The sequence below is a fragment of the Thunnus maccoyii genome, chromosome 7 (genome assembly GCF_910596095.1).
Source record: "Thunnus maccoyii chromosome 7, fThuMac1.1, whole genome shotgun sequence".
In the NCBI taxonomy this organism is placed as follows: Eukaryota; Metazoa; Chordata; class Actinopteri; order Scombriformes; family Scombridae; genus Thunnus; species Thunnus maccoyii.
Genome location: NC_056539.1, coordinates 8,681,414 through 8,707,556, shown reverse-complemented (window position 1 = coordinate 8,707,556; position 26,143 = coordinate 8,681,414). Strand labels below are relative to the sequence as shown.

The 26,143-nt window shown below is 42.9% G+C and overlaps 2 protein-coding genes across 2 annotated transcripts in view; one reads left to right on the top strand and one right to left on the bottom strand.

The window, feature by feature from the left end:
• The window catches only part of LOC121900313 (proteoglycan 4-like), a 676,357-nt gene that overhangs the window by 380,660 nt on the left and 269,554 nt on the right, over nt 1-26,143 (bottom strand). The window lies entirely within an intron of this gene.
• scfd2 (sec1 family domain containing 2) overlaps nt 1-26,143 on the top strand; it is an 87,399-nt gene that overhangs the window by 11,809 nt on the left and 49,447 nt on the right. The window contains exons 4-5 of the mRNA XM_042416542.1: nt 4,181-4,356; nt 25,767-26,067. Coding sequence (XP_042272476.1) covers nt 4,181-4,356; nt 25,767-26,067 — 477 coding nt within the window. The remainder of the gene's footprint in view (nt 1-4,180; nt 4,357-25,766; nt 26,068-26,143) is intronic.

Sequence of the window (26,143 nt, the reverse complement as noted above, 5' to 3'; positions counted from 1 at the left end):
CAGGATAAGATCATCCACAGAGAGAAAGAGAAAATAATCCATTTCTCAGAGCCCGAGCATGACCCGTCAGGTTTCTCATAGCACAATAGGATGATGAAATTCCCTCGCTGTGCGCGTGTGTGTGTGTGTTTGTGCATGTGTGTGTGTGTGTGTGTGTGCGGATATGTATGTGATTGTGAGTCAAGTGTTTATCTTTGGTGTTTTTGCTCTTAGCAGGGAATTAGTAGGACAGATTTGGTTTCATCGTCCGTAAACGTGCGTTTATCTGTTATTTTGTGTGTGTCACAATGTTACACAGTTTGTGTATATATTGTGTGCTCTGATACTACAGTGTAAATGAGATGTGTTGACAGGGCCTTTCTTCCTGTGGTGCAGTCTGGGCTTTTAACAGCGTAGTGGAATGAGACTCAAACACACAATTGATTTCATTCATCATTTCAAGCAGTGTGAGATAGTGAAATATCACAATTATTTCAATTAAGTATTCATTTTCATATCATCTCCTCCTTTTAAATCTTCAGTTACATGACAATTGCGGTGCGTTTTCTGAAATAAATGCAAAAAAATGCTTGGTTCTTCAGTTAGTAATTGATCCATGTTTGTTTGTTTTTTTTCTCTTCTTCAGTGAATATGATTCTGTAATTTATTAGGACGCATTGCATATTTTGGTTGTTAAAGATTTTATCTCACCTTTGCACAAGCAAATGAAATAAAAATATGTCATTTCATTTATTTATTTATAAGGACAATGCACATTGGTTAACATTTCTGTAAATGTGCCAGTGAAGACAAAAAGATGCCAAAACAAGCTTTCTCAAGAAAGTGCACAATAATACAGCAACAATATCAACTATACGGACAAGACAAGGCAACAAAACACAACCAACCAATACTGATTATAACCATTTTGAAACACACGCAGACATGCAGAGCAACAAGCAATAAGACATGAATATGGCCATTGCCATTTATTTCAGTGAAAAACCACAGTATTTACTGTAATAGAAATCAGTTATGAAATAATGGCAACATTATGAAACTGAAACTGCGTTTGGAAATTTCACACATGTGCAAACAACTCACAACTCAAGCAACAGCTACATCCAGAGGGACCTCAGTTACACCACTGCCAGTCATTCCAGAAACACATTGTTGTTTAAAAAGCGTGCAACACACAAAAAAACAGCATGAGTACAAGATCAAGCACATCATATTTTTTTGATAATCAAAACTTTTCTTCACATGCCTCATCCATACAGATAATACTCTTTTTTTTGAACAGCTTTGTTAAAAGAGATTCATCAGATACTTCAATCCTCACATCACAACGCACATTTTAATTGAAATGGAAGCACAGATAAAAACGTCTTCTACACAGACATTAAACGTAGTTTGAGTGACACGGTGGTGCATCTGTGTGCTGCCCTGTTGTGGCATGTTCTCTCCACCCCTGTACAGTAGAGTCATGAAAGGGGCCCCAACGTGCACATCCACAAATAAAAGTTCCAGGACTTGCCTCCTCTCGGAGTGCATAAATAAAAGTCTCTCAGCCTTCCTGTGTCCCCCATCCATGCAGAATTACTTATGAGGCTGTCCAGCTGCTGAGGCAGGCCACCACTCAGCTCCATGCTGACATCAGACATCACTTAGCCTCTGAGTAACCCTGTGCACCTAGAGTGCAAGTCATCTTCCAGTAACCGGACTAAATCATTGTTGGCCCCTGCCCTTTTTGCATTGTTCACTACTTTGATCATGGCTGAGCCTCAATTGCCACTTCTACACATCGGGCTAAAATGGGCAGCAGCTCAAACTGTTTATAGCACAAGACTCAAAATGTGATTTGTTTTATAGCTGGTCTTGCAATAAATGCACCCAGAAGAACATTAAGATGGCTAAAGGTTCAGGTTTCTCTACCATCTTAGGCGATATCCACCGAGCGACAGAAACCTGCAGCTCTGTATATACATGAAGCCGCAGAGCGCTGCTGAACAACTGACCCAACTGAATGAACGCCACATTAGAAACATTTCATGTGCATAATACTTGATACAGATAGCTTAAACATGCGCTATTTGACAAACATGAAATATTTCTGGTGTTTTCAAAGACTAGAAATCAAAAACATGTTTTCAAATGTATTAAAATTTACAGAAAAACACAAAACAATAGATTTAAATGTAGTGTTGGGCATATAATGGAAACAGTGTCTCACAAATCTTAAAGCTGACATGGAAAAGTTAAGTTGAGGTACAAGAACCGTGTCTTCTTACATGCACAGACTTATTTATGAGAGACTGAAACTTAGAACGTTTTCCAGTGCCGCTTTTACTGCAGAAACACCCTAGTTTGAGACTAAAACTCAGCTGTCAGATCTTCTCCTTAAGATTGATTTTGCATCTGGCAGCAAGATGCCTGAGGAATCAGAGAATTGTTTTGAGGGAAGTTTAGTGACATAGATAAGAGCTGAGGCTCTGCCAGAGCTGTTTGATTGTGTAATGGAGAACAGGCTTTTGTGTGGCTTTCTCGTGTTAAGTTCTTTTTCAGTTTTTTCCAATGTCTTACATTTTCTCGCTCAGTCTCACCTGGTTTGTGCTAGCTTTAAACTCTGATTATGTTTGGCTGACGGCGAACCATTCTCGGTTGCCTATTCTCAGGCGGAATTATGCTTGGCCCTCGCAATGGACGTATTTCCTGGTTCTGTGTTGAATTATGGTTGGCACATCAAGCTTTGTGAACCTTGGTTATACTGCCAGGATTTTTATGGCTGGATATGTTCACAATAGGGCTTTTCAGAGTCCTGAATTTGTCTGGACTGAAGCTTATTCTTTGAAAATGCTTTAATTTCAGCAAGAAACTTGATTCCCTTTTGTAGGCTCTTGCTTCATTTTGCTCATAAGTGCTGCACAACACACCAATTCTTTGAGTGCAGCTTGGAAAGTATGTTTCCCAACAGGGAGACTTGAAGATTTCTATTTTACTGTCATGTTTACTCATCAGCTGCTGTGAAAATGAGTTTTTGTTGCAAGCTTCCCTGGATGATTCCCTGCAATTTTCATTTCACATCCATAGATTTTGTCATCCGGTTTAACAGTAAAGTAAAAAAAAAAAGTTTTGTCTTTACATTTGTTAATTGCCATGAATCTGTATTGTTTTTAGTATTCTTTAGCTTTCTACTCTATTTTTTATTCTGCTGCTCCTCTAGTCATGTGTTTGGCCCCGCTAAAGAAAACATTGGCCATGTAGTCCAACAGGAAATACTCCCACATCTGGTGCTGGTTCAGAACATCAACATGAAGAAGTAGTCTTTATGGGGAGTTAATGTGTGCCCCTCTCTATCCCAACCCCTAAAACAGCCCCCTCGTACCTCCAGGCCACCCTACACACACACACACCCCTCAGCCCTTACACCCTTTACGCTGCTCTTCCTGTGTCTTTGTGAATCTTGGTGGGACGGGCTCGGAGTAGGCAGAGGGTCCTAAACAGTATGAGGAGTCCAGCCTCTCTCTCTCTCTCTGCTGCCTCTATAAATAATCAGAGAAAAAAACCCTCTGATTTACACTTATTAGTCACACTCAAGTCGGCCTCTCAGGAGCTCTTATCAGCAATGCTGCACCTCTGCTACATGCACACACACACACACACACACACACACATACACACACTTACTGATGTTTGTGACTCATATAAACATTTCACTGAAAACTCTCTGACAGTCTCCACCTAAAGCTTGCACATATAGAGATTATTATTACCTGAGTGGCACTTTCGTGTCACACATGCACACACACTCCTGCTTCTTTCCCAGCCTGCTTGAAGTTTTTGCTCATTAAGATAATATTATGATCTGATTTGGTATCAGTCATTCCCCCTCTGCCCTAAGCTGAGAGTGTGGTAGTTATTAAAAAGGCTGTTATGCTTGGGAAAAGGTTGTCTATTTATTCTGTTTCCACGCTCCACTCTTCCCAGGATGAATAACTACTGTATGTGTGTTTATGTGTCTTCAAACCTTGTACATTTTTATTTGTTTTTAACAGATGGCACACAAAACACCATTAGTCCAGCTGTGGATTATATATACAGTATACTGTATGTTGTTCTTTGACCAACACTGATTAATGAATTTGTGATGGGTTCGAAACTTCTCCCCAGATGATAACAGTATCTTGTTCCCTCCTCTCAGGCCGTGTGACCCCCGAGCAGCTGTGCACCTACATGAAGCTGTTTCGGAGCAGTTGGGGGGCGCTAGAGAGTCACTGCGGGGTGCTCCAGCTGGGCCTGGCCACGGCCCAGGCTCTGCGCCACCCCTGCCTTCCCCGCTGGGACGCCTGCCTGGCCTTCGAGAGGCTGCTGCTGCAGGTCCGTACTCATCTTATGAAAACCTATTATCCACATGTGCTGCGGGTGATGAAAACTAAAAGTATTGTTTCAAAACGTGATATCCACCACTTGAAAAATTTGACGCCAGCCACGACAGATCGACAGAGCCTTTTTTGAGCCTTTTAACAACAGAACAATATTCTAGATTCAAGCATCTCTCCGTCGGTATTGAGGAATGTGAATCAAATTACAAAATGCACATTTCATTTTTAAATGAAACCCTAAACGGTGACACACTGACAAAATTAAGCAGAAAAACAGCACATTCACTAGCAATTTGTCATTAACTCTGTAGTTATTCTTTCACATCTTTTCCTTCGGTAAATATTTTATTGCCTGTGCTCAGCAGGTAAGTGGGTGCTTGTGGCTCGCTCGATGGTGGCCAGAATGTTGTGTTAAACTGACAGAGACAGGAAAAAACGCAGGTCCCTCTCCTTCGTAAACAAGGTCAGTTGTGTTTGTAGGGAAAACATTCGGATCCAGTAAACACTGCGAAAAGCCAGATTTCCATCATGTTGTTTAGTGGCTTTTTGAGTTTAGAGGAGGAAGAGGTCTTAGTTTACGGGGGTGGACAGAGGCGGATGTACATGTGTGTTTGACTGTGGAAAGGTCAGAGGGCAAGTCTGATGGAGAAACGGAGACAGAGGGGATGAGGGGGAGATGGAGTATACGAATAAATCAAAAGCCACCAGCTTCAGTCGTCACTTATTCGTCTCTCGCTTCAGCTCATAAACAGTCATCAATGGATATTTTAAAAATGCATATACTGCGTACTGTGAGCTCGCTAATATTAAAAACCGTTTCCACCTTCCTTCTCTTACCTTTCTGTTTTCATTGAGTCTCTTTATATTCCTGAAGCTGTAAAGCAAGCAGTAGGACAGCTGAGTATTTAGGAACTTATTAAACTAAATCACGGAAAAATAAAACAAGCTCGCAGCAGTGCCCCATGCCAAATTGGAATTTGAAAACAACCTCATAAACCTTGGTCCTCAGCTGGGGCCATTGCTGGTTTATTAAATAAAGGAAGAAGACTTTAGGGCTTATAGTTCTAGTATCCATTTACTTCATGACTCTTTGATCCACTCCCCCATGGTTGTCTGATATACCTGGATAATTCAAAGTACAGCTTTCTCACCACTTTTTTTTTTAATGTTTCAGTCTCCTAACTACCAGGCGTTTGAGGCGAGGTGTCCTCAGGTAGAACTGAGCCTCATTAAACTAATGGCAACTATGTTAAAAACAGACTGTTGTTGTATTTAGCAGCAGAGTTGTATATTTAGCACTTGGCTGGAGTTCAAAATGACATTCTTCAAGAATCAAATCTCTTAATCAGGCCTTGAGCGCGATGTGAGAGTTGGTGTTTGCAATCAAAACGGGCCCTGAGTTTTATTGAGGTATTAAGGGAAATGAGTTGTGTGTCCTCTGTGCCCCCTCTGTTTATTTAATTTCTATGTGAGGTTTTTGCTCTGGCTCAACATGGACAGAGGGAAGTTAATTACATTACAAAATGGCGGGATGAAATGCCTTTTAGCTTTGCCTGGCGGTTGGACTGTGTTTGCTCTGCCTGAGTGTGTGAGGGCTGCTGTGGGTACGACCAGGCAGAGCTGGACACTCCACCGTCGCTGGTGGACAGTGTGAGTTCATTCAACCCCACTGTGGTGCACTGAGGCCTTGGAGTGAGCAGCAGTTGAACTGAGGCAAAGGGCCATTGAGTTCAGGGACTCGCCTAGTTCATGCCTTTCCCCACAGATATGCACACGTTTTGTGCAAAGTAAAATACTGTGTAATAACTACTTTGCGAACCTAGACAACTTTTCCGAGCAGCAACGTAGCGTTTTGCTCATGAGGTAATGCTTGAATATGCTGTTACACTTAAAAAAAGCTCCTTGTAAATGTACTGTGCTTTTGCAGGTTTTAAATGGCAACGTTTGCTTGAAAGGTAATATACCTGTGAGGGTCTTGCAGCTGGGAGGTTTTAAGTTAGGAGTACAGATGTGGTTATGGAGGTTGACATGTGAGTTGGACTGAGATATAAATGTGGTCAGTGTAATATTTACAGTTTATTCTGCCTTTATGGAGACCGTTGGAGTTTCTCAATATAGTACTACTATTTGTGTGAGACAGCCAGATATCTTCTTGGCTGGCACTGCCACCCGGACTGCACCTATAACCCCCCTTGCGGCTCTGGGCCCTGGCTGTCTGGCATGTGACTGGGTTTTGGTCTGAATGGGTCAGATTGAGCAGGCTTGGTCCAGGTCCAGCCCACAGTTACAGAATGTGTATGCTAGAAGTGCTCAGCACTGCACAGGGGGTGGTGCAGCCAAGGGGAAACTCAACAGACTCGCTCTTTCTCCACTTCCCAGAACATCACAAGCACACTAACCTTCCCATCAACGGCCCAGCCAGAGCCTCTACCTCACCAATCTAAACATGTACACTACTACTGTACATCCCTCCCAGAGAGAGCAAGCAGACTCGGGGGTGGAAAGTTAATGCTACGTTTTCTGTAAAAGATTCTGTAAGGCCAGTATTGTCTTTGAGTTTGCAGCGCAGCCTACTGTTGATTAGTCTGTCACATCACTGAACATGGTAGTGATGACAGCAGTGCAGTAGAGAGGAGCTAACCTCTCTCACCCCGGCCTGTTGCTTTACTCTGCTGGGATTACCAGGGCATGCCTCTGCAAACATTCAAGCGCCGAGTTATTACTGGTCACAGCGCTGCTCAGACAGAAAGCTCCGCTGGCTGTATGTCCCCTTCTCCCATGGGTCACACAAACCGCCTGCCTGGTCCTTATCTCTGCCTTTTTCAGTATGTTTGTTTTTTAGTCAGAAATGCTGTATATGTATGTTGAAATGGACCTATGAAGCCAAACCCAGTGTCCGTGACATTAATTTACAGTAGTGGAACTGGTAATTTGCCTTCATTATTTAACTTATCTACTGGAATGCACAGGACTATAAGTCCAAACTAGTTTATTGATACAACCAGTATAACCTCCCACCAACTTTACAACATAACACAAAAGAAACAAACAAATGAACTCATACTGTACAATGAACATTGACTCTGAAATTAAATACTTGCATACATTGAAAATGCAGACAAGATATATCAACAACTCTGTCCAGGGTATTTACAGTATCAAAACAAAACCAAGAAAGCCTGTACCCACCTACTCTTTATACCCTATACCCTTTGACTACAGAAACTAAAATAAAATAAAATAAAGGAAGAAGAGAAAAAAACTAAAGTACTTCTTGACAAGTATTCCCACAAGAAACACTGCGTACCCACAGTTTCTGCTGCTGTGTCACATCTAATTCTAGTTGATGTATGCTAGGTCTTTTTTAAACTGATGTTTTGCTCTGTTAGTGTTTGTGTCAATGTCTGTTGTTGTAATTAATATACATTCAGGTTGGAGCCTGGTGACCCGCATACTCCATTAACCCCCCCAATACAGTGTCAGTGTGTGCTGTCTTAAAGACTCATGACCCTGCACCTCTATCCCTTGACCCCTCCTGGACATATACTGACCTGTAAAGGCTCAAACTTGTGGTTCTGCAGTATGTCAGTAGTCTGACAATAAAAAAAAAAACCCATGTCATTCTCCTGTTATATAAAGCCATATGAAGGCACGCCAATCCCCAGAATACTTAACATGCAGTTATATATGTAACATCTGGATTGTATCATTTCTTATGGCGACAGAGGGAAAAATGTTGATATTGGTCCTGAGTAACTTTCATCTTATCTGAGCTGCATGCCACAGACAGACAGGGGGCTTAAAGCCTGTAATTGGCCTTTCCCCAGGGTATGGAGCCTGTCCCCCACATCCCAGACATTCCCCTTATTCTCCATCTCGGCTGTGTCCCTGCAGCCCCCACAGGGCTGGAGATTGTAACAAAGGGGTGTGAATGACTCCGGGGCACTGCCCTGAGATGTCCAGCACTGACCTCCTCCAACTCCCCACTGTTTAACAGTCTCACATCTGGACTGACCTGGACTGACCCTCTCCCCATCCATCCGCTTTCTGTACCGTATTCTGCCTCATCAAGCCCCTCTGTAGCCCTGGAGCAACACAGATCCACTCACAGAATAAGCCACAGGAGGTTCTGGATCAACTCCTGTCTGTCTCTACACAAAGTGGCCTCTCTGTCTCTCTCCTATCATCTTCTCTTCATCCCTTTTTCTCCAAACTACACTTTATCCTGCACTTCTCTTTAAATATGTCATGTTTATCCTGTATCTCTGATATGTGTTCTCCAAACACATGCCTTGCTATAACATACACATACATGCATAGTATGTGCTCAGTTTATGTCCAAGTTGCAGTATTTTGAAGCATAACAAGCCTTCTAAAATTAGAGGTAAATACATAACTGGAAGAAAGTTGGGTTTATCAAAAGAGTGAGTTATTTACCCATCTCTTCCTTCCTGTGTTTAGCTGGAGAGGATTACAGCGGGAGAGATGAGCAGTGATGGAGTTCACTCCCAGGAAGACCCAGGAATAGCCCCATTCTAAGCTCCCCCCGGCCCCCGCCATCTCGCTCAGCGCTGGTACCCTGAGAAGGCTGTGTTTACATTGTTCTGCACAGCTCAGGCCTAATGTACTATCTGTTTAATAGGCAGAGAGAGGCCTGTTTATAAAGAAGGACCTTTTTAACAGAGGTGATGGGCTGGTGGGCCAGAGGGCAACACCAACTCATCTCACTTCCTGTTATCATTACCTCTTTTCTCTCAGACAGCTAGGTGCTTGGCTCGCTCCGCTTTCTGCATTACTTATCCTTAATCGCCTCGCCATCCGGCTGGCTATGATTGAGCTCAATCTGTCTCCCCTGGAAAATCGAGGAACACAAGTAGACTCAATCAAGTTGCCTCATATTAAACCTCACTGGCTCCACTTCTCAGCTCAGTAGTAATATGCAGCACATGCAAATTACAACTAGTAGAACTTTAAATGTTCTACTAAGCAACTTTCTACTAAATCTATATCTCAGCCCACTGAACTGAAACTTTATAGGAATTGCTTTGGTGTTAATAGCTGTAAAATTATAGAGCTACAGCTCTCTGAATGTTAAAGCTGAGGGAGTAAGATCGGCCCATAAGGGTTTCATACACTTCATATTTTCTCTTTCACTTAAAGCGGCCTTTTTCTTTTGGCATCGTTCTGTGTCAAGTCAGAGTTGCATTCACTGCACATGTGCATCTGCAGATACTCTTTGTACTGGTCTCTATTGTTTACTGCAGCTGTTTAACTGAGGAGTCAAAACCCTTCACATCAGGAGGAGTTTTCATGTGGCCTGGATTTTTTTTTTTTCTCACGAATATGTGTTTTCGAGGGCTCTGCAGCTTCTGCCAAAGGAGGCTAGTTTTTCTCACACTTGCGCAGACCAAACCCATAGTATGAAATGGTTGATCTTTCCTGGAGATCATCCACACTGCTTTCTCCACTCCAGCACACTTTTGGTATTTCAGAATTTCAGTTGTACTGAGCTGCATTGTCATCTCAGAGTATTTGGGTGAGGTTGTCTAGGGAACATGATCAGAGGGGCTCTTGGAGCTCCCACTAACACTCTCCATCCCTGGTGAATCAGGTCAGTGTGGTCTGCTGACTTGGCCTCCTGGCGTCAGACTTCATTTGAGCATGCTCCAACAAGACACCACAGACTGGGGAAAATCCCACAATGCCCAGCATTCACCCTCGGATTGTTAACAAGGAAGGCCGTAGAAAAAGCTGACCATTAGGTAAGATGGCGGGGGTTGCAAGAGACCCAACAATGACCCTGTGTCCCGGACAGAGCTGGCCAACGAACCACTTCATACCTTTATGTTCCTCTGACTGGCACACGACCCTTTCCGTCAGTTAACATGCCACTGCTTACTGTTTATATGCCATTTGTCCACAATATACTGCATCTGAAACTATAGCCAGATGTGCTTACGTGTGTGTGTGTGTGTGTGTGTGTGTGTGTGTGTGTGTGTGTGTGTGTGTGTGTGTGTGTGTGTGTGTGTGTGCGGCCATGTGTGCATGCATGCATTCATGCATGTGCATCCTTTAATGTGCCCATTCTGGTAACAGTGTCTCAACTTCCTGTTGTCACAAACAAGCTCTCTGTTCCCTGCAGAAAAGCTCCACCTCAGGACAGATTAACTATCAGGTCATTTGTCACTACCTGCTGAGCACAGGCCAGGGAAGGTCACGGGCCACAGGACATGTGTCTTTGTGTCTGTATGTCTGATCTGAAATGGAGACAGAAGAACATTCCAAGACCTTTGAGCATCTTCCTTAGACACTGATCGACCCCCTTTGAGCAAGATTGAACATTTTTAGCCAGATTGAAAATTTCATTGTGATTGATCAGTTAAGGGTGAGGAATACATCGGCGACCGGTAACAAACCAGAAACTCTGCTGTTCCAGGTCCATGCTAGTCCTCGCAGAGTCAGCATGCTTTGAAAGCAGCAGATGGACGAATGACAGTTTTCCTTTGCTTGGTTGAGTGATGATGAATGCTCAGCCTTGTGAACCAGTGGACAGTGAACTCTTGGAATTTCTTTGAAAAGTTTCCTACTGACTCACACATTTGGGGACACAGTAGATTGGTAGTGCCCCCTACTGCTAAGGGTGGGCAAAGACTTGCAAAGATCTGTAGATGGAGATGAATGGGGTAAAGTGGGGGAAGTGGGAGTGATCCCCTTAGGTCGTGAACCAAAGGTGGGACAAGGACTCCTCTTTGGTATAGCATGCAATTGTACCTATCTGAAACCTCAGTCTGCACCTCCTACTCTTCTCCACCCCCACCCCTCTGTTCACTAACGCCCACCCTGCAGACCACCTTGTCGCCCCAGGGATTCGACCGGTCACCCAGAGGGAACGAGACTGACCAGTCACTATGGCAACTAAGCAGTGAGGGTCAAACTAGGTCAATCAGAGACAGATTCTTACTACCCTCGCTCTGTCATTAATTACCCATAGTTCCCCGGGGCACTGCTCCATGTGTAACCACATAGCTGAAGAGGCTGGATCCAAGTGGTTTGAGTGTATGATCAGGTGTGCGGCACCATTTGTTTCATATGTGTATCAATGACGGGGTCAGTGTTGTCTTCATTACCAGCTAAGTGAGTGTGCCACCCTGTGACAGTGTTTGGAAACTAGCATGTCAAATGGATATGCCATGCTAGCAATAACAACTCAAACCTATGGCATCACCTGTGTGATCTTTCAGGGACCTTTGGCCTTAAAAGAAGGCTTTATTTGATTAAACGCTTGAAGAGTTCACGGACGAGTCCAGCAGCATCTCAAAGTCATTGGGGCATATTGGTTGGGATAGGACACTTTGTTTAATTCAAGCAACCAGAGCGTACAGACCCCAGCCTGCTCTAACTTTAAATGTTTATAGGTTGTGACAACATTAGCTGTATCTGGTTTTGAGCTCAGCTTTCAACTTGAACTGGTATTTGCATTTGTTAGGAGCTCTGTGGATGAAAAAACTGCATACAGCTTCCCTTCTTTTTTTGTGTGTGTTTGGCAAGGTTGCCTTTTGTTGTTCTTGGAATCATCTTGTATGAGCTAGAAATTAAACTCATCTGCGGAAGGAGTTGTAGGGAATGGACCACTCCTCTCCCCTCGTAATGTGATTGACATCAGGGTGCAGAGAATTAGGGGAGATACCCTCAGGCTCTCTGCTGGGGTCTGGAGGTAGTTAAATGTCCTTCTATCACCCTCTCCATATTATTAGTATTTTCTCTTTTCTCTTGGTTTTGAATGTATTTTTCTTACAGCTTTTCTCCTTTAAGAGTCTGTCTCTCTTTCCCCACCCCCCCCCAACCCTTTTATCTTTCATCATTAATTCAATTGGTCCTGTGTTGATTTGAGGAAATGTGTCTCATTATATCTGTAGTCTTTTCTGGAGCAGAGGGGTGCATCTGGTACGGCAGCGAGAAAGACTGTAGCCACATGCTGAAGTATCCTGAAAGAGACTGAAACCAGAGCGGCTGATGTGAACATGTATGCGTCAACAAAATATTTGCAAATGGATTCGTTAGAAAATCCTCAGAACGGTTGCCAAAATACTGGATATGTTTAGTGCAATTATGACAAATAGAGACTGATAGCGTGTTTTCTGGATATAGCACACAGAAAGAGCAACATATGATATAAATTCATAGAATTTGTTGAACGTGTAGGTTATTGTACTGTACAACAGTGCATTATGATAGGCCTGCAGAGTTTCGTCAAAAAGTTTCCACTGCCTGTCATGGTGTATAAGCCAAAACTAAGCAGTTCCAGCCCTCCACACTACATTTTATCCAATAGGAAAACTTGATTTGAAAACATGTGAGGGAAAACCTCACTAATTCCTGTGTTTTCCCGCTAAAGCTTTCATCTGGAGTGAACTCATATGCCCCACTTCTCTTCTTCTATTGTTCTAAGCCTGGTGTACTCGGAGACACATGTGGGCCTGTTTGTCCCACTGCTGTTTTCATGGAAATAAGAAAAGGAATGAAAGTAACCCAAAACGAGCACCGACGCCGAACCGCTAATTATGAGCGAGAGGAGAGATGGAGGGGCTGGAGGAGGAGGAGGTTTCTCATACGCTCGCCATGTGCCCCCTCACCCTCCCTCCTCCCGATCTCCCGCTCCTTAACTCTCCCATCTTCTCCACCCCACTTCTTCTTTTCTTCTGTTTTGTTTCTTCTGTTTTTTAAGATGCTACGTGCTCTCCGTTTCATGTTTGCAGGCGTGATGTCTCTTGTGTTCTGAGCGCCGTGTGTCTAAACATCACACCAACAATGTCTTTTTTCCTCTCATATTTCTAAGCAAGAGGGAGGCTAATGACAGTGGCGACTTTTATGGCCTTTTACATGCTGCATATTGTGTCTTTAAAAGGCATAATAAATAATACCGAGTATGATTTGATGTGTGTGAGTTCAGTTTGGGTGGCCCTGTTTGTGTTTAAAGTGTCATAAGCTTGCTTATTGTGGTTAATAAGAGTAGATTGTAGAGAATATGAAGCATTGCCTCAAATGACATATTAAATGCATACTGCACATCTGGCTGTGAGGATCAGAAGTTCAGATGTACTCATTCACACTGCACTAACCACTGCTCCACATCCTGTCTAAAGCATAATAATACAGAGGTTAAACTGCAGAATCCATATTTTTTTATTTTGGCAAGTTTGCATTTCAGGCTGCAGTTGGCTGACTTCGCTCATACTTTGTTTATTATTAATTTCGTTTGAAAAGTTGAACAAAAAGCATTTTCGTTCCAACATTCTGATTCCACCACGTGTCATAATACGTTACAAAATAAAATGATTTTGTACATGACTGATGAAAATCAAATATTTTTCCCCGAGCTACACTGAGTCGCCAGTTACAGTAGGTGTACTTTACTGCTCTAAAACTAATCTAATCTAATCTAAACCAGTGCAGCAGCCCTGCAATATATCTTACACTCCTATCATTTTCAGTTTGTGTTGAGACTGTGTTGGAGAGGTGCTGACTCAGCTCTGTGGTCATTTTGGAGGCTGTAGTGTTTGGTGATGTTGCATTACATGGCATTATGGTGAAAGCTGTTTGCAATATTTAGTCCGAACCAATTCATGTCAAAGGAGTTGGCCAAACTATTACAAACACCTTCTTGTATAGACTTTTTGCTAATCCATCTCTACACATCAGTTAACTTTTATAAAAGTCAATAAACTCTTCATCTCACCCAATCATTCAATATGTCATTAAACTGACATTCAACCACTGTATGATTCAATGAAGCGTTCACAAGTGTTGCTTTGTTTATACCACAGTTTCTGTCTATTTAAATACGTTTCCTTGTTAAATAACCTTCCTCTCTCTGTTGGCGTGAGACTAAACTGCAGGCTTGTGTATACAGTAGTTACGGGAAAATGACTTTTCCAACAACCAGTGGTCAAGCTAAAGTTAAAAAATAAATGGATAATATTAGCTAAGTGGTACTTTAGCACTTAGACTGTCAAGCGCACAATGACATTGTAATTCTCATGGTCTTAGTGGTGTTTGGAGAAGCGGTACCTCTCTGCTAGTGTGATGTGTTTAGTCCTTGTTTAGCGGCAAGGCTCTGCGCTGCATCACAGGATAGACAAACAGACAGACAAGACATTAGTGATGTGTTTACCATCTGTTCAGGAAGGACAGAAACGATGGGAGAGGATGAGGAAGAGAGACATTTTCACGGTGTACAAAGGGACAGGCGGGGGGCGTCTGAGGATTTACTGCCAGACATCATAACCATTACTTATCAGAGTGGCCGGGCAAACGTTGTACCCTCCATGGCACTGCTGTCATCTTTAACTAAGAATACAGGTCAGGGATTGTCAATGATGCTGTCTTCATTGAAATGCAAGACCTGGCTGAAGTATGGACCCAAAGGGTGCAGGGAGATAATTGCATTGGAAGCAGCCGCCAACATTTAGAGGCCGCCAGTTGACTGAGAATCTGAACACTCAGAGAGAACTCAGCAGTTTTAGCACCATAAGAGAAATGATCCCAGAAGGCAAGTCAGAAAGTGCGAGAGAAACACCGTCAAGCCCGTTGCCCTCCAGTTGTTAAGGAGGATGCTTGATGTGTGCGGGGATCACAGTTAGTGACCCAAGACTTCTGGGAAATGTAGGTGATGCATTAGACCCCAGGGAGATAAGGTGAGGATTGAAACAGGGTGAAATGAGCTAGAGAAATGGAGTTTGCTTTTGCTTTGGTTTGGTGTAGCAATCCTCCAATCAGCCCCCAATCTTACAAGACTCTCTTTCAAAAACCTCAGCGGAGCCGTTACTTGATTAGATTTATATACTCTTAGTACTTTTGAGATCTAGCCATTCTGATTGTGTCCAAGATATAAGTTATTATTTCTCCAAGTTATGATAGTCTTGGAGGAGTTTTTATCACGTCAGGATAATTTTAAGAGTCTGTGTGATTTTTGCCAGAGCAGAGTTATGCCTTCACAAACAAGGCGATGAGAGGGAGAGAGTGGGAGGCACTTGGGTCGGTTAAGAAATCTGGGAAAGAGTGAGACAATAATAGGGAGAGTGATGTAGTGGGTCCTAGAAAAAGTTTGGGGGTTTTTTTTAAGAAAGAGGTGTTAGGCTGTATTAATGGTTTAAGCTTGTCTCGTTGCCCTTCCTGGTAGTGTTTTTTAGCTGAGCTGTGGGCTTAAGGCTCTGGGAATGTTTGTGCAGTAGAAACCCTGGGCGTTGTTGTTTGTATTGTTCTTTTTCAGCCTGTTTGTCGAACCGTTGTCGGCAGACCAGGACCGTGTTTTCTTTTCACACGCAAAAGGAATCCGCCATGTACTCATCCCTCTGTCTGTCTCCATCCTGACTCCGTCTCCTAACTCTCCCTTTGCCCCGTCATTCTTTGTATCTATTGCCACTTCCCTGAAATGTGGGTCAATGCTCAAATGAATTGCCAAAAGGAGATCCTGGTAAAATCCTCTGATATTCAAAGTGTTATAACAGATGGAATTCATGCAGGGCAATGGTGTTAGTGTGCAGACATGTTGTCTGCAAAAGCATCGCTGTATATCTTTGCTCTCTTTCATTCTGGCCTGCATGTTGTGTCCAGCTCCCCCCATGACACATCAGTAAACATAAGTGCACACATATATAGCTTCTGTTGCCAGTATATCTGTGTGTGTATGTGTGTGTGTGTGTGTGTGTGTGTGTGTGTGTGTGCTCCAGTCAGACTGGGTTCGTAGTGTTTTGGTGGGGACAAGCGTGCCTCCATACGACCTGTGTTAGCAGTGGCACGCTAGTTTGTATGTGTGACAGAGGACTGCTGTGTGCGCAGAATGCCACCCTCTGTCTCAGGTCTTAGATTACTCACAGAAAGAGCGTTCTCTTCACGGCCCACCGCTCTGATACGCTGAGGGAGGAGTCACTGTGTTAAAATAATACATGTAATCATACAACAGGCCTTCATCTGTGAAAACCTTTTTTTTATTTTTTTTATTTAAAGTTCAGGTCCTAATAGATAATACAATTGAAATAATAAAAGAAAGAACATAAACATGTTTTTCACCTCTTAATGTTTATTTTTAAAGATTTCTCTCCCAGCCACCACTACCCCTCGCTGCGGCTTCTATTTCCTAACTCCAGTCTCTTTTTTGTGTGAAGCAGGGGTTTCCAGTTAAACAAGGATGGAAGAATATCCCTCCTTACCCAGAACTGCCTTTATTTAATTAGGTTACGGTAAGGGTTAGTGTTAGGCAAGTAGTGGTTATGGTTAAGGTTAGGATAAGTCTCCAGGAAATGAATGTAAGTCAATGTAATGTCCTCTGAAGTGATGGAAACACGACTGCGTACGTGTGTGTGCTACAGGCCTTCATGTCATCTTTTTTGGGGATTTCTATTTCCATAGAGACCCCTTATGTTAGCCCCAGCTCAGACAGTAAATAATCACGTCGATCATAATTGACTGGTAAATAGAACATTGCTCTGAGTCACATCACACATGTGGTCATCGGGGAGCATCACGTGATCCAGCACACTCACACCACCATCACTGCGCCGATAATATCTCTCAGTGGAGGTCTCACTTCATCCCCTTCCCATCATTCCAAACTTCATTACTGTTTTTCCTCTCTATCTTTCCTCATCCTCCTCTCTTTTTTTTTTTCTCATTGTTTGCTTTTCTTCTTCCTGCTTTTTTCTTTTTTTGTTGTTGTTGTTATTGTTTATGCGATGTTAGTTAACATGTTCCAGTATTTGCTATTTTGAACATAATTCATCTCTAAATCCAGCCAGGTGTGTGTATAAGTGCGCATTTGCGAGGAAATGGAGGGAGATTAGTTGTTTTCCATTTCCCGTGTCTGTAATGAGTGTTCTATAAATGTTTGGGGAAGAGCAGCCATGTGTAGGCGTGTTTGTCAGTGTCTCTGATAGAGATACAGGTTGGCAGGACAGTCCAGATTATGATGTGGACCATATTTACACCAAAAAAAAAAAATACACACATACAAACACTCACACATGTTCATCTAAATACACAGTCCTCCCTTGCGAAAGCTTAACACCACTTTAATTTAGCACAGATGTGCACATTACCTCTTTTTAATTTACATGTACTCACATAAATATAGAGGTACCTCTGTGACCTCTGTGTTAATGCGGGGGGTCAGAGAAGAAGCCCTGCCTCTCCACACATGTAGCACAAGAAAATAGGAGACAAACACACACACACATACACATAACCCTCCTCCTTTGAGAGACAGCGAGCAAAACAGCTGTGTCTCAGAGTCATGACGCAAATCTGAGTACATCAGTTGGTGACACAGCTCTGGGGTTTTTCCTGATGAATTTCATGTTTTATTCAAACTTTGAGACAGTACCCCGATAGAGCTCTGCAGCCTGTGATGACACGCTGCCAGGTTAGAAATGATGGCACGGACAGAGCTGAGGTCAGCAATGCAGAATTCACAATGCCACAGCCATGACACACCTAACGTACAGCTAATAGTTTAAAAATATCCAGCACTTCAACTCCAGACTATTTCCTGTCTATTGAATTCTGCTCCAGGATGGAGGGATGGAGTTTTTGAGAGAAAGAGACAGGCAAACGCGGTTCAATCTGTGCAGGCCGGGATCAACCGTTGCTGGACTTGGCGTGGTGCAACAGTGCCCCCCAATGTTTGAAAGTCTCCACAAGCCCTGGATAACATGTCTCACATGCAAAATAAAATATTTATTTCCCTCTAATGCAAATATACACGTATATTCTTCAAAATGCATATTTCATCACCTTAATTATGCACAGTAGCTCAAAACAAGAATCGGTCACACTTACAAAATTGCCTTCAGTCTGCTTCCAGCAATTCAAGCCAAACTCCAGCCAGTCAAGCCAATGCCAACCCCCCCTCCTCCCACACACACACCCCCACCTCCTCCTCCTCCCCCACCGCCCCGCGCCCTCCTCTCCATGTGTGAGACAGAAACTGGAATCAGATGGGCCGCTTTAATCTTTCACACCACACGTTTCTTCATTTAAAGAAGACAAAAAGATACAAGAAAAGAAAAGTGATTTCTTGTATCATGCCCGTATCGTATTTCTGATTGGCTGCGATGAAAAATGAAATAAAGCAACAGCACAATGTTGAAGCCAATTGTTTTGCTTTGAATCCCATCGGATAAATTGTGGCTCTTGCATTGTGCTTCGTCTAGAAACCGTCTGTTTACCTCAGGATGTTTTTTCCCTGCTGGAGCCTCCTGAGTCAATTAGTAGTAGATGTAATGTACTGTCTTTGGCAGTATCAGAGGGTGTGTGTTTGTGTGTGTGTGTGTGTGTATGTGTGTCTGCTCATGGATGCGTATGATTCAGTTTCTCTCAGTGTGAGAAAAGTGCGGGAGGTTTTACATGGCCCTGGGGTTTGTGGCTGCAGAGCAACTCTCATCTGGTGAATTACGCCATAATCTGTTGCAGCCTATGTGGCAAAAATAAAGCCTCATTAATCCCCCTATGTTTCCAAACACTTGGAGTATACTGCCTTAGTACAGTTTTTCATATTAAAGCTCCTACGATTTCTATCTCGCTCATTTTTTCCAACGAGCAGCGTATCGGGTCTCAGGCAGAGTGTGATAAGGAGGCAGGGTGTCGCGTGCCGTGCAGACAGAGTCCAGCCGCAGTGACCAGCATGTGGCTGGCAGGCGGTGACAGGGCGGGGTGCGGGGACTGTGTGTTTGTGTCTGTGAATCGGTCCCACGTCTCTTCTAAATTATAGGCTTCGAGCTTTGCACCGAGCCAACCTTTGACACGCTGAGCAAAGAGGAAAAAAAAAAAAAGAGAAATGTAGATTCAATACATGGGTGTGAATGTGGAGACAGTGGTTTAAAGAAGGTGACTGAAGAAGATAAAAGGTGAAAGCGGGAAGCTTTTTCTTGTATTGACAGAGAGGCAGCTGCACATCCATCCCTCCTCTTGTGAGCTGATCTTCAGCTGTGTGTCTCTGTGCGCAGGAGTCCATTGATTTCCCTCCCGACAGTCCGGCGTGTAGACCTGCGACCAGGCCGCTCGGCTGGGCAGAAACAAAACAGAGCCACCTCACACACTGTGTGGTAATTCAGGCCTCATTTCAAATGAAAGATTTATGTCTCAGTGTTCCTACAAACACAACAGGCATCAGGCTGATGGAGCCAGACCAGGGGTCACCTTACCTTTAAGAGCTTTTCCATCCACTGCAATCTGTCCAATCAATCAATCAAACAGTCTTATCTGTAGCCATTTCTTTTCTCTTTTTTTTCCCCCTTACTTGTCTCCCCAGCCATTTATGTGTAAGTCTATGTTTTCTCCGACATGCAAGAGTTAACCGACTGATGGACAAGCCACAGAGTAGTGGTCTGGCTGTGGAGTACATTCAGTACATTCCATCATTTACTGAGTATTAATAGATTTGTTGTAATGTAAATCCAGCTCTGTTTTCCCTGCGCATTCAAGCAGTGTTTTGCTTAGTCAGCAGATCACCTGGATGATGATCTGGCAAAGAAGTGTACGTGGGAACAGACCAAATCATATAAAATAGTGCACCTCACACAGTTGGCATTTTGAGGTTGCAGCGTGTACGGTTTCGAAATCCCTCACCTCGTAATTGAGCTGCAGAAAATTATAGCAAATGTGTTTTGATTCCATAGCAGGACCATGATTCTGTTGTTTCAGCCGCTTAACAGAAATCTGAAAAGAGACTGTACCCTGCAAACTCTCAAAGTCTTCCGGTTTGTCCTCAGGTTAAGACAGATATATAAACACACACAAAAACTTTCTCAAAGTCATCTATTATTCATTTTCTTAAAAAAAGGACAAGGAACAAGAGAGAAATGCGGATATATGGGGATAAAATGCAAGCTAGTTTTGCACAAAGTTGAGTGATTTGACTTCTTGGTGATCTTCCTCTCATCAGTATATATATGAACCTGTGTGCGGACTTGCTCCTCTTTGTGTTTAAAATCACGTTTCCTCTCTCCTTGTTAAAGACGGGATACGTTGTCCACACCTTTCACACAAGACAGAATAATGAGTATAAAAAGAGAGCCAGAGATAAACTTCATTTTTCCATTCCAGCTCAACTTGAGGCAAATTTCCGTCTTTTAATAAACAGAAATTTTCCGGTGAGCCCATTCTAGGATTCATCACTGTCATCACTGCAGGTTACAATGAGCATGTGTCCCTGCAGAGATACTGTACATGTGCGAGTGCGCTGGCAGGCTCAGACGAGGCACTGTCATCTACAAAATGTCTGTCTAAGCCTTTTGTGATATTGCTCTGTGACTTTTGGTGTTGTTTACATTTTCTAAATCCTGCCAGCCTCTTTGAGGTTGAATTCATACTTGCTTGTTTTCCAGCTGTTCTACTACAAATCAATATTAAGCTTGCTGTACATAATTCAGAGTCAAAGTTTAGTTGATGTCTTTTAACTACAAGATTTATGCTTTTTATTTTTGTTTTTTATCTCTTCCAGCTTTGCGTGTTGTTATTTGTGAAGGCAAATTGGATGTGATTACATATTTGCAAATGAAGCACATGTGTGCGCGTTTCCAAAAGAATGCAAATGAGTTTTTTTTTTTCTGGTTGCTATGGTAATGATGAACTGTCTGACATCCATGTAAGTTGACTCCTGGCCAGGGTGTCTTCGGTTGACTAGAGCAACTGACCTATAGCCAACTTTGTTTGTGCTCCCACTAGGACCCCCACCTCCATTACCCGCCCCTCCCCCTGCCATCGAGCCCAGAAAAAGGTTCATTGTGCAGGCAGGGAGCGAGGCAAGTGAGGCCTGGTTCTGGTTAACGCGCAGTGCTGCATCTGAAATACTCGCCTTCCTCCAGGGGTTGCATCTGGAGTTGGTTTCCTGTTCGGGCTCTGCTGGGCAGGGGCGGAGTTTGGCCCGGCTCTGTGATTGGGCGAGATTGAGCCTTTATGGACCCCATGATGGTTGGGATTGCCAAACAGTAATCTGTCAATCACTGGCATACAGATTCAAACCAGAACATAATGCAAGGGGGAGCTTATGATTGGTGCAAAGGCCTGAGCAAGAAGCCAGCGATGCTTCAGTCTTCTACCAACAATCCAGCAACAAATTCAGCATCAGTCAATTTGCTGAGCCTATTCCGAGAACAAAGAGGTGTTATGTTGTATATTTTTATCTAAAGTTAGCTTTTCTTTGGGAAATAGTGTGTCATAATAAGAAACTGACAAGTAATCTAAGGTAATGGCTTTATTTGAGTAATTGCAAGCCCCGAAATTAGCTTTGTTTTGATAGAGTAATGCCATTGTTATTCTATAATTGTGTGTAATGGTCACATTAGGCCATGGCAGCAGGACTAGTGGATTCAGTAATGGCGTATAATAATAATGTTAGCTTCCTGTTATTACTGCAGTAATGCTATAGTTCAGCACCCCTAAATCTGCACTGTTTTTAGAGTGGACATTTCATAAGGGCAATGATGGATTTTTAGAAAGTTATATGAATGCTGGGATGTAGAAAGTACTTATATCCTCGATATCCTTAAAAAGTTACCTTAAATAAACCAGGTATTAGCAGAAAAATGCACTTGAATGGGCCCCTTCTGAAGCGTTAAATTATTGATGCATGAGCCTGTAAACCTCGGTTCCCAGAGGTACAGTACACCACCTTTCCAGTGAGCCTGTGTGCTAGCGCTGTGAGTCGGGCATTGTTAAGTGTAGCTGCAGTGCTGGAAAGAGCTTTAGTCAGTCTTCCCACTCAGCTTCACTCACTTCAGTCTCAGTTCTGTACCAAAGACCTCCATTTCCTGCTCTGGCGCCATGGCATGCAGCTGACAGCAGCTTTTATAGATCTCCTGAAGGGACCCAGTTACAGAGCATGTCTCCTCTCACACGTGAAAACATATTCACAGTTTACACACACGGTTAAGGAAAGTATACTGTGGTGCATTTATACAAAGATGAAAGATGAAAGAGGCCTTGAACCAAAAAAGACAAACCAGATATCTTTTTGACAGAACAATAGATATTTAAAGAGATTAGTGATGGCAGTTGCAAGGTTATTAAATAAAATACAATTGTTCAGTGGAATAAATGTCAAAGATTGACTTTAAGCTACCATTTCAAATTCAATTTTCCAAATCCAGATTAAGCCTTCTTAATTTAGGTGCAGTCTTTTAGACACTGTTCCAAGCATATAAAAGACTAAAATAAATAGCTAAAACTGAGTAGAAATACAATAAACTGTCAAATAAAAATCTAAATAACTTTGTTAGCTTACAGCTTTTGGTGCATAAGTTTGAAATGAAAAGCATCTGGTGTGTGGAGTGAAAAAGAAGTGAGGTTACCAGACCTCTATTAACTGTTCTTGATATCTGCTTGAGGCAACATTAGCTGCTACTAGCATAACACACCTGAATCTCCGACCAAATTTCTGCAGTCGAGATAATATATCTGGTTACCCTGCTTCCATTTTGAAACTTTTTTTAGTCTTTCCATCCGGACAGTGTTATTAGATTAGATTAGATTTAACTTTATCGTCATTGCACGCAGTATTCAGTTAGCATCCAACCAGATAGCACAAACAACAGGGAGTGCCTAGAGATAAGCAGATAAATATGATGAATAGAGGTGCAATGCTAAATCGGTTGAGTGCTCTTTCAATGCATGTAATAACAATAATGATCTAAACAGGCTTTTTCTAAATACTGAAATGATGATGATGATGATGATTGTGTTGGTAAAAATCATTACAGGCTTGTCAGGCATCATTGCCCTGCTTTTAATGAATACTAGTTGTATGCCAGGCAGCAGTGAGATAAAGCTGCTGGACTACCAGGCAGCTACTGTATGCTAACCAACCTGCAACCTGTCAAACAGTAATTAAGACCACATGTTGAAGAACAATAGACAAAAAAACTACAACTGAACTACAACTCAGCCTATAACTAAGAACATACTGTATGCTTTTCGTGTGCTCAGAGGCCCACGAGGTAACACTAGGCAGGTTTAACTGAAGTACCTCTTGACAGATGATGTGCGAGAGTCCCTCCAGAGCTCTTCTTTCAGCTCCTCCTTTCTCCACTGACCCATACTGAGAGCTTCTGATGCCAAAGTTACATGGCAACAGCTCTGGTCAAAATGAAAATGTAACTTGTTGACAGTGGGCACGCTTCTTTGAGAGCCTGAAAGATCATATGAACACACTGCTGGACATGCAGAGACAGAAGCGTATGAGATCAAAAGTTGTTCTAAAGTGAGAGATGAAAGAGAAAGCACTTAGCCGTTCGCATTTCAACAAGAAACCCTTAATTTTCTTTGTTTCTCTGCCGTCCGCCAGCAAAACAAGCGATGGAAATTTCTCTAACATTATGTGGCAGTTAGAATGAGTGCAACTTGGAGAGGTATTTGATTTCACAATGTTTAAGAAGAAAAATGTGTGGCGAGATTGTGTTTGAACGGCCCCCAGAGGCGAATGGTTGGCTCTGTCTGAGGTGGGGAGGAGGCCTTGTTGGAGCGAACAGACCAGCATGAGTGTGTTCTCGTGATACCTTGCAGGTTGGGAAGTGATGCAGATGTCACTTTGGGCGGCGTCTGCTCATGCCACACCAATGACTTTCACTTTAACGTTAAGTTTAACTTCGCGTTTACGATCCAGAAAATCACTGAGTTACCCAAGTTGACCTGGTGTTGTAAACACAGTCCGTAAGGGACAGTCATTTTCCAAAGAGACCTCTCTACTGCCACTGCTTCATGAGGGACAGTCAGTCAGCTCTGCGGGTTTGGCTCAGCGTCTCTGGGTCTGATTGTATTGCGTCTTTGGCTCAGCGTAAGAGTTCTTCTGGGTCAGACACAGGATCCCCCCAGTGGGCCCACCACAAGGTCCAAAGCCCCTCATTCTCAGAGCAGAGAGAGTCTGTTTGTCTTGGTGAGAGGAACACAAAGCTCTTTACACAGGAATCCCTCGTTAAAATGAAATATATCCACAGGGGCATTTGTAGCTACATCCGACACAAACATACTGTCCTCTGTCAACAATCATTCCCTTTATACTATCATTTGAAGCTTAATACCTCTTGTAATATCTCCCTAAACTCCTGTTCTTCCCCACTTAATTTTTTACTTTCCCCCTCCACTCTGTGACCCTATTGCCTCTATCCCCCCACCCCCCTACAGCCCTATTTTTCATTCAATTTTCATGCTGTTCATCAGACAGATTAGCTCCACACCCTTGTTTTATAGGTCTATGAGCTCACCCTTGTTATGAGAGTGGCCAGTGTTCTGTAAACGGTCCTGTGATCTACAGCATGTTGGACTAGAATTCAACCATCGTGTGGGACTATTCAGACCTGCTCAGACAGGCTCACAAAAACAGGTCACTGCACCTAAACATTGCCCCAAATGTTGGCAGACTGTGTGTGTGTATCTGTGTGTATGTGTGCGTGTTTGTGCGATAGAGAGAGAGAGAGAGAGAAAGCAGTTCAGTACCCATGCAAATCCAACAAAAGAATGAAACAAAATTAAGCTTTACCTCAACCATTTGCAGAGCTGTAAAATTAGCGAATGGAACGATGAGCTCACTCACACAGTGCTCATAATTTAGACACTTACTGTATTTTTACAGCAGAGACAAGGATACCAACCAGTAAGAATACAGACTAATGGATATGTGATATCAAATGATAAATACTCTTTGCATCATAATGCAGTTTACTCTTCTTTTTGGGCTTTTTTTCTTGTACATAGCAGCATACTCCATTGACGAGCACAAAAGTAGTTTGGAAAAAAAACATTTTCACAGCCAAACATCTTGAAGTAACTGGTTTTAAAGGAATAGTTCCACATTTTGGGAAATATGCTTAGTGGCTTTTTTGCCAAGAGTTAAATGAGAAGATCGATATCACTCTCATGTCTATACGGTAAATATGAAGCTATTGTCATTTGTTTAATTTGTACAAAAACCCAAATTGTGAAACCTACATGTTGTGGTTTTACGGGGTGTTATGGCACAATAACATTCTGGAAACCCAAATAAAACCACCACAAGTCATTTCACTTTGGTTTTTGTACAGATTAAACAAACCTGATTTCCCCGTTAACAGTCTTGTTGCCAAGCCGAATGGCTTCTGGTTGTAGATTCATATTTACTGCACAGACATGAGGGTGGTGTCGTTCTTCTCATCTAAATCTCAGCAAGAAATTAACTAATTTCCCAAAATGTCAAACTATTCCTTCAATCAACATCTATATCCAGCCTTTGCAGATATACAGGCTCTGGTTAGTTTATGCTATGGGCAATCTAATTTATTGCACCTTTACATGCAACAAGGTGCAAAAATGACCATCTTCTGACTAACCACCTGTTTTTCATGCATGTGTGTGTTTGTGTGTTGTGCGCGGGTGTCACAGGCTTTTGGAGACTCAGATTTCCCCACCGTGCTGAGGCAGCTGCTGCCCTTGATGAAGCCCCGTGGAGACGAGGACAGCATGGCCTCTGGGTCGAGGTTTGGGAAGGAAGAGTGCGGGCCTGATGAGCTGATCCTCCTGCTGGTCTACCTGTACTCCCTCGCTGACGAGGCGCAGCCCACTGACCGGGATGCAGAGGAGGACGAGGAGGAGCTGGACAAGCTGGAGAGGGAGCTGATAGGAGCGCTCACCCTGGTCATCACCCAAGAGACAGAACTCAGCCCCTTGCTGCAAAAACTCACAGGTGAGAGAGAGTTAATGTGTTCTCAACTTCATGATTACTTCCAGAAGTGATTCTCAGTTTGCCACATTTGCCAGTG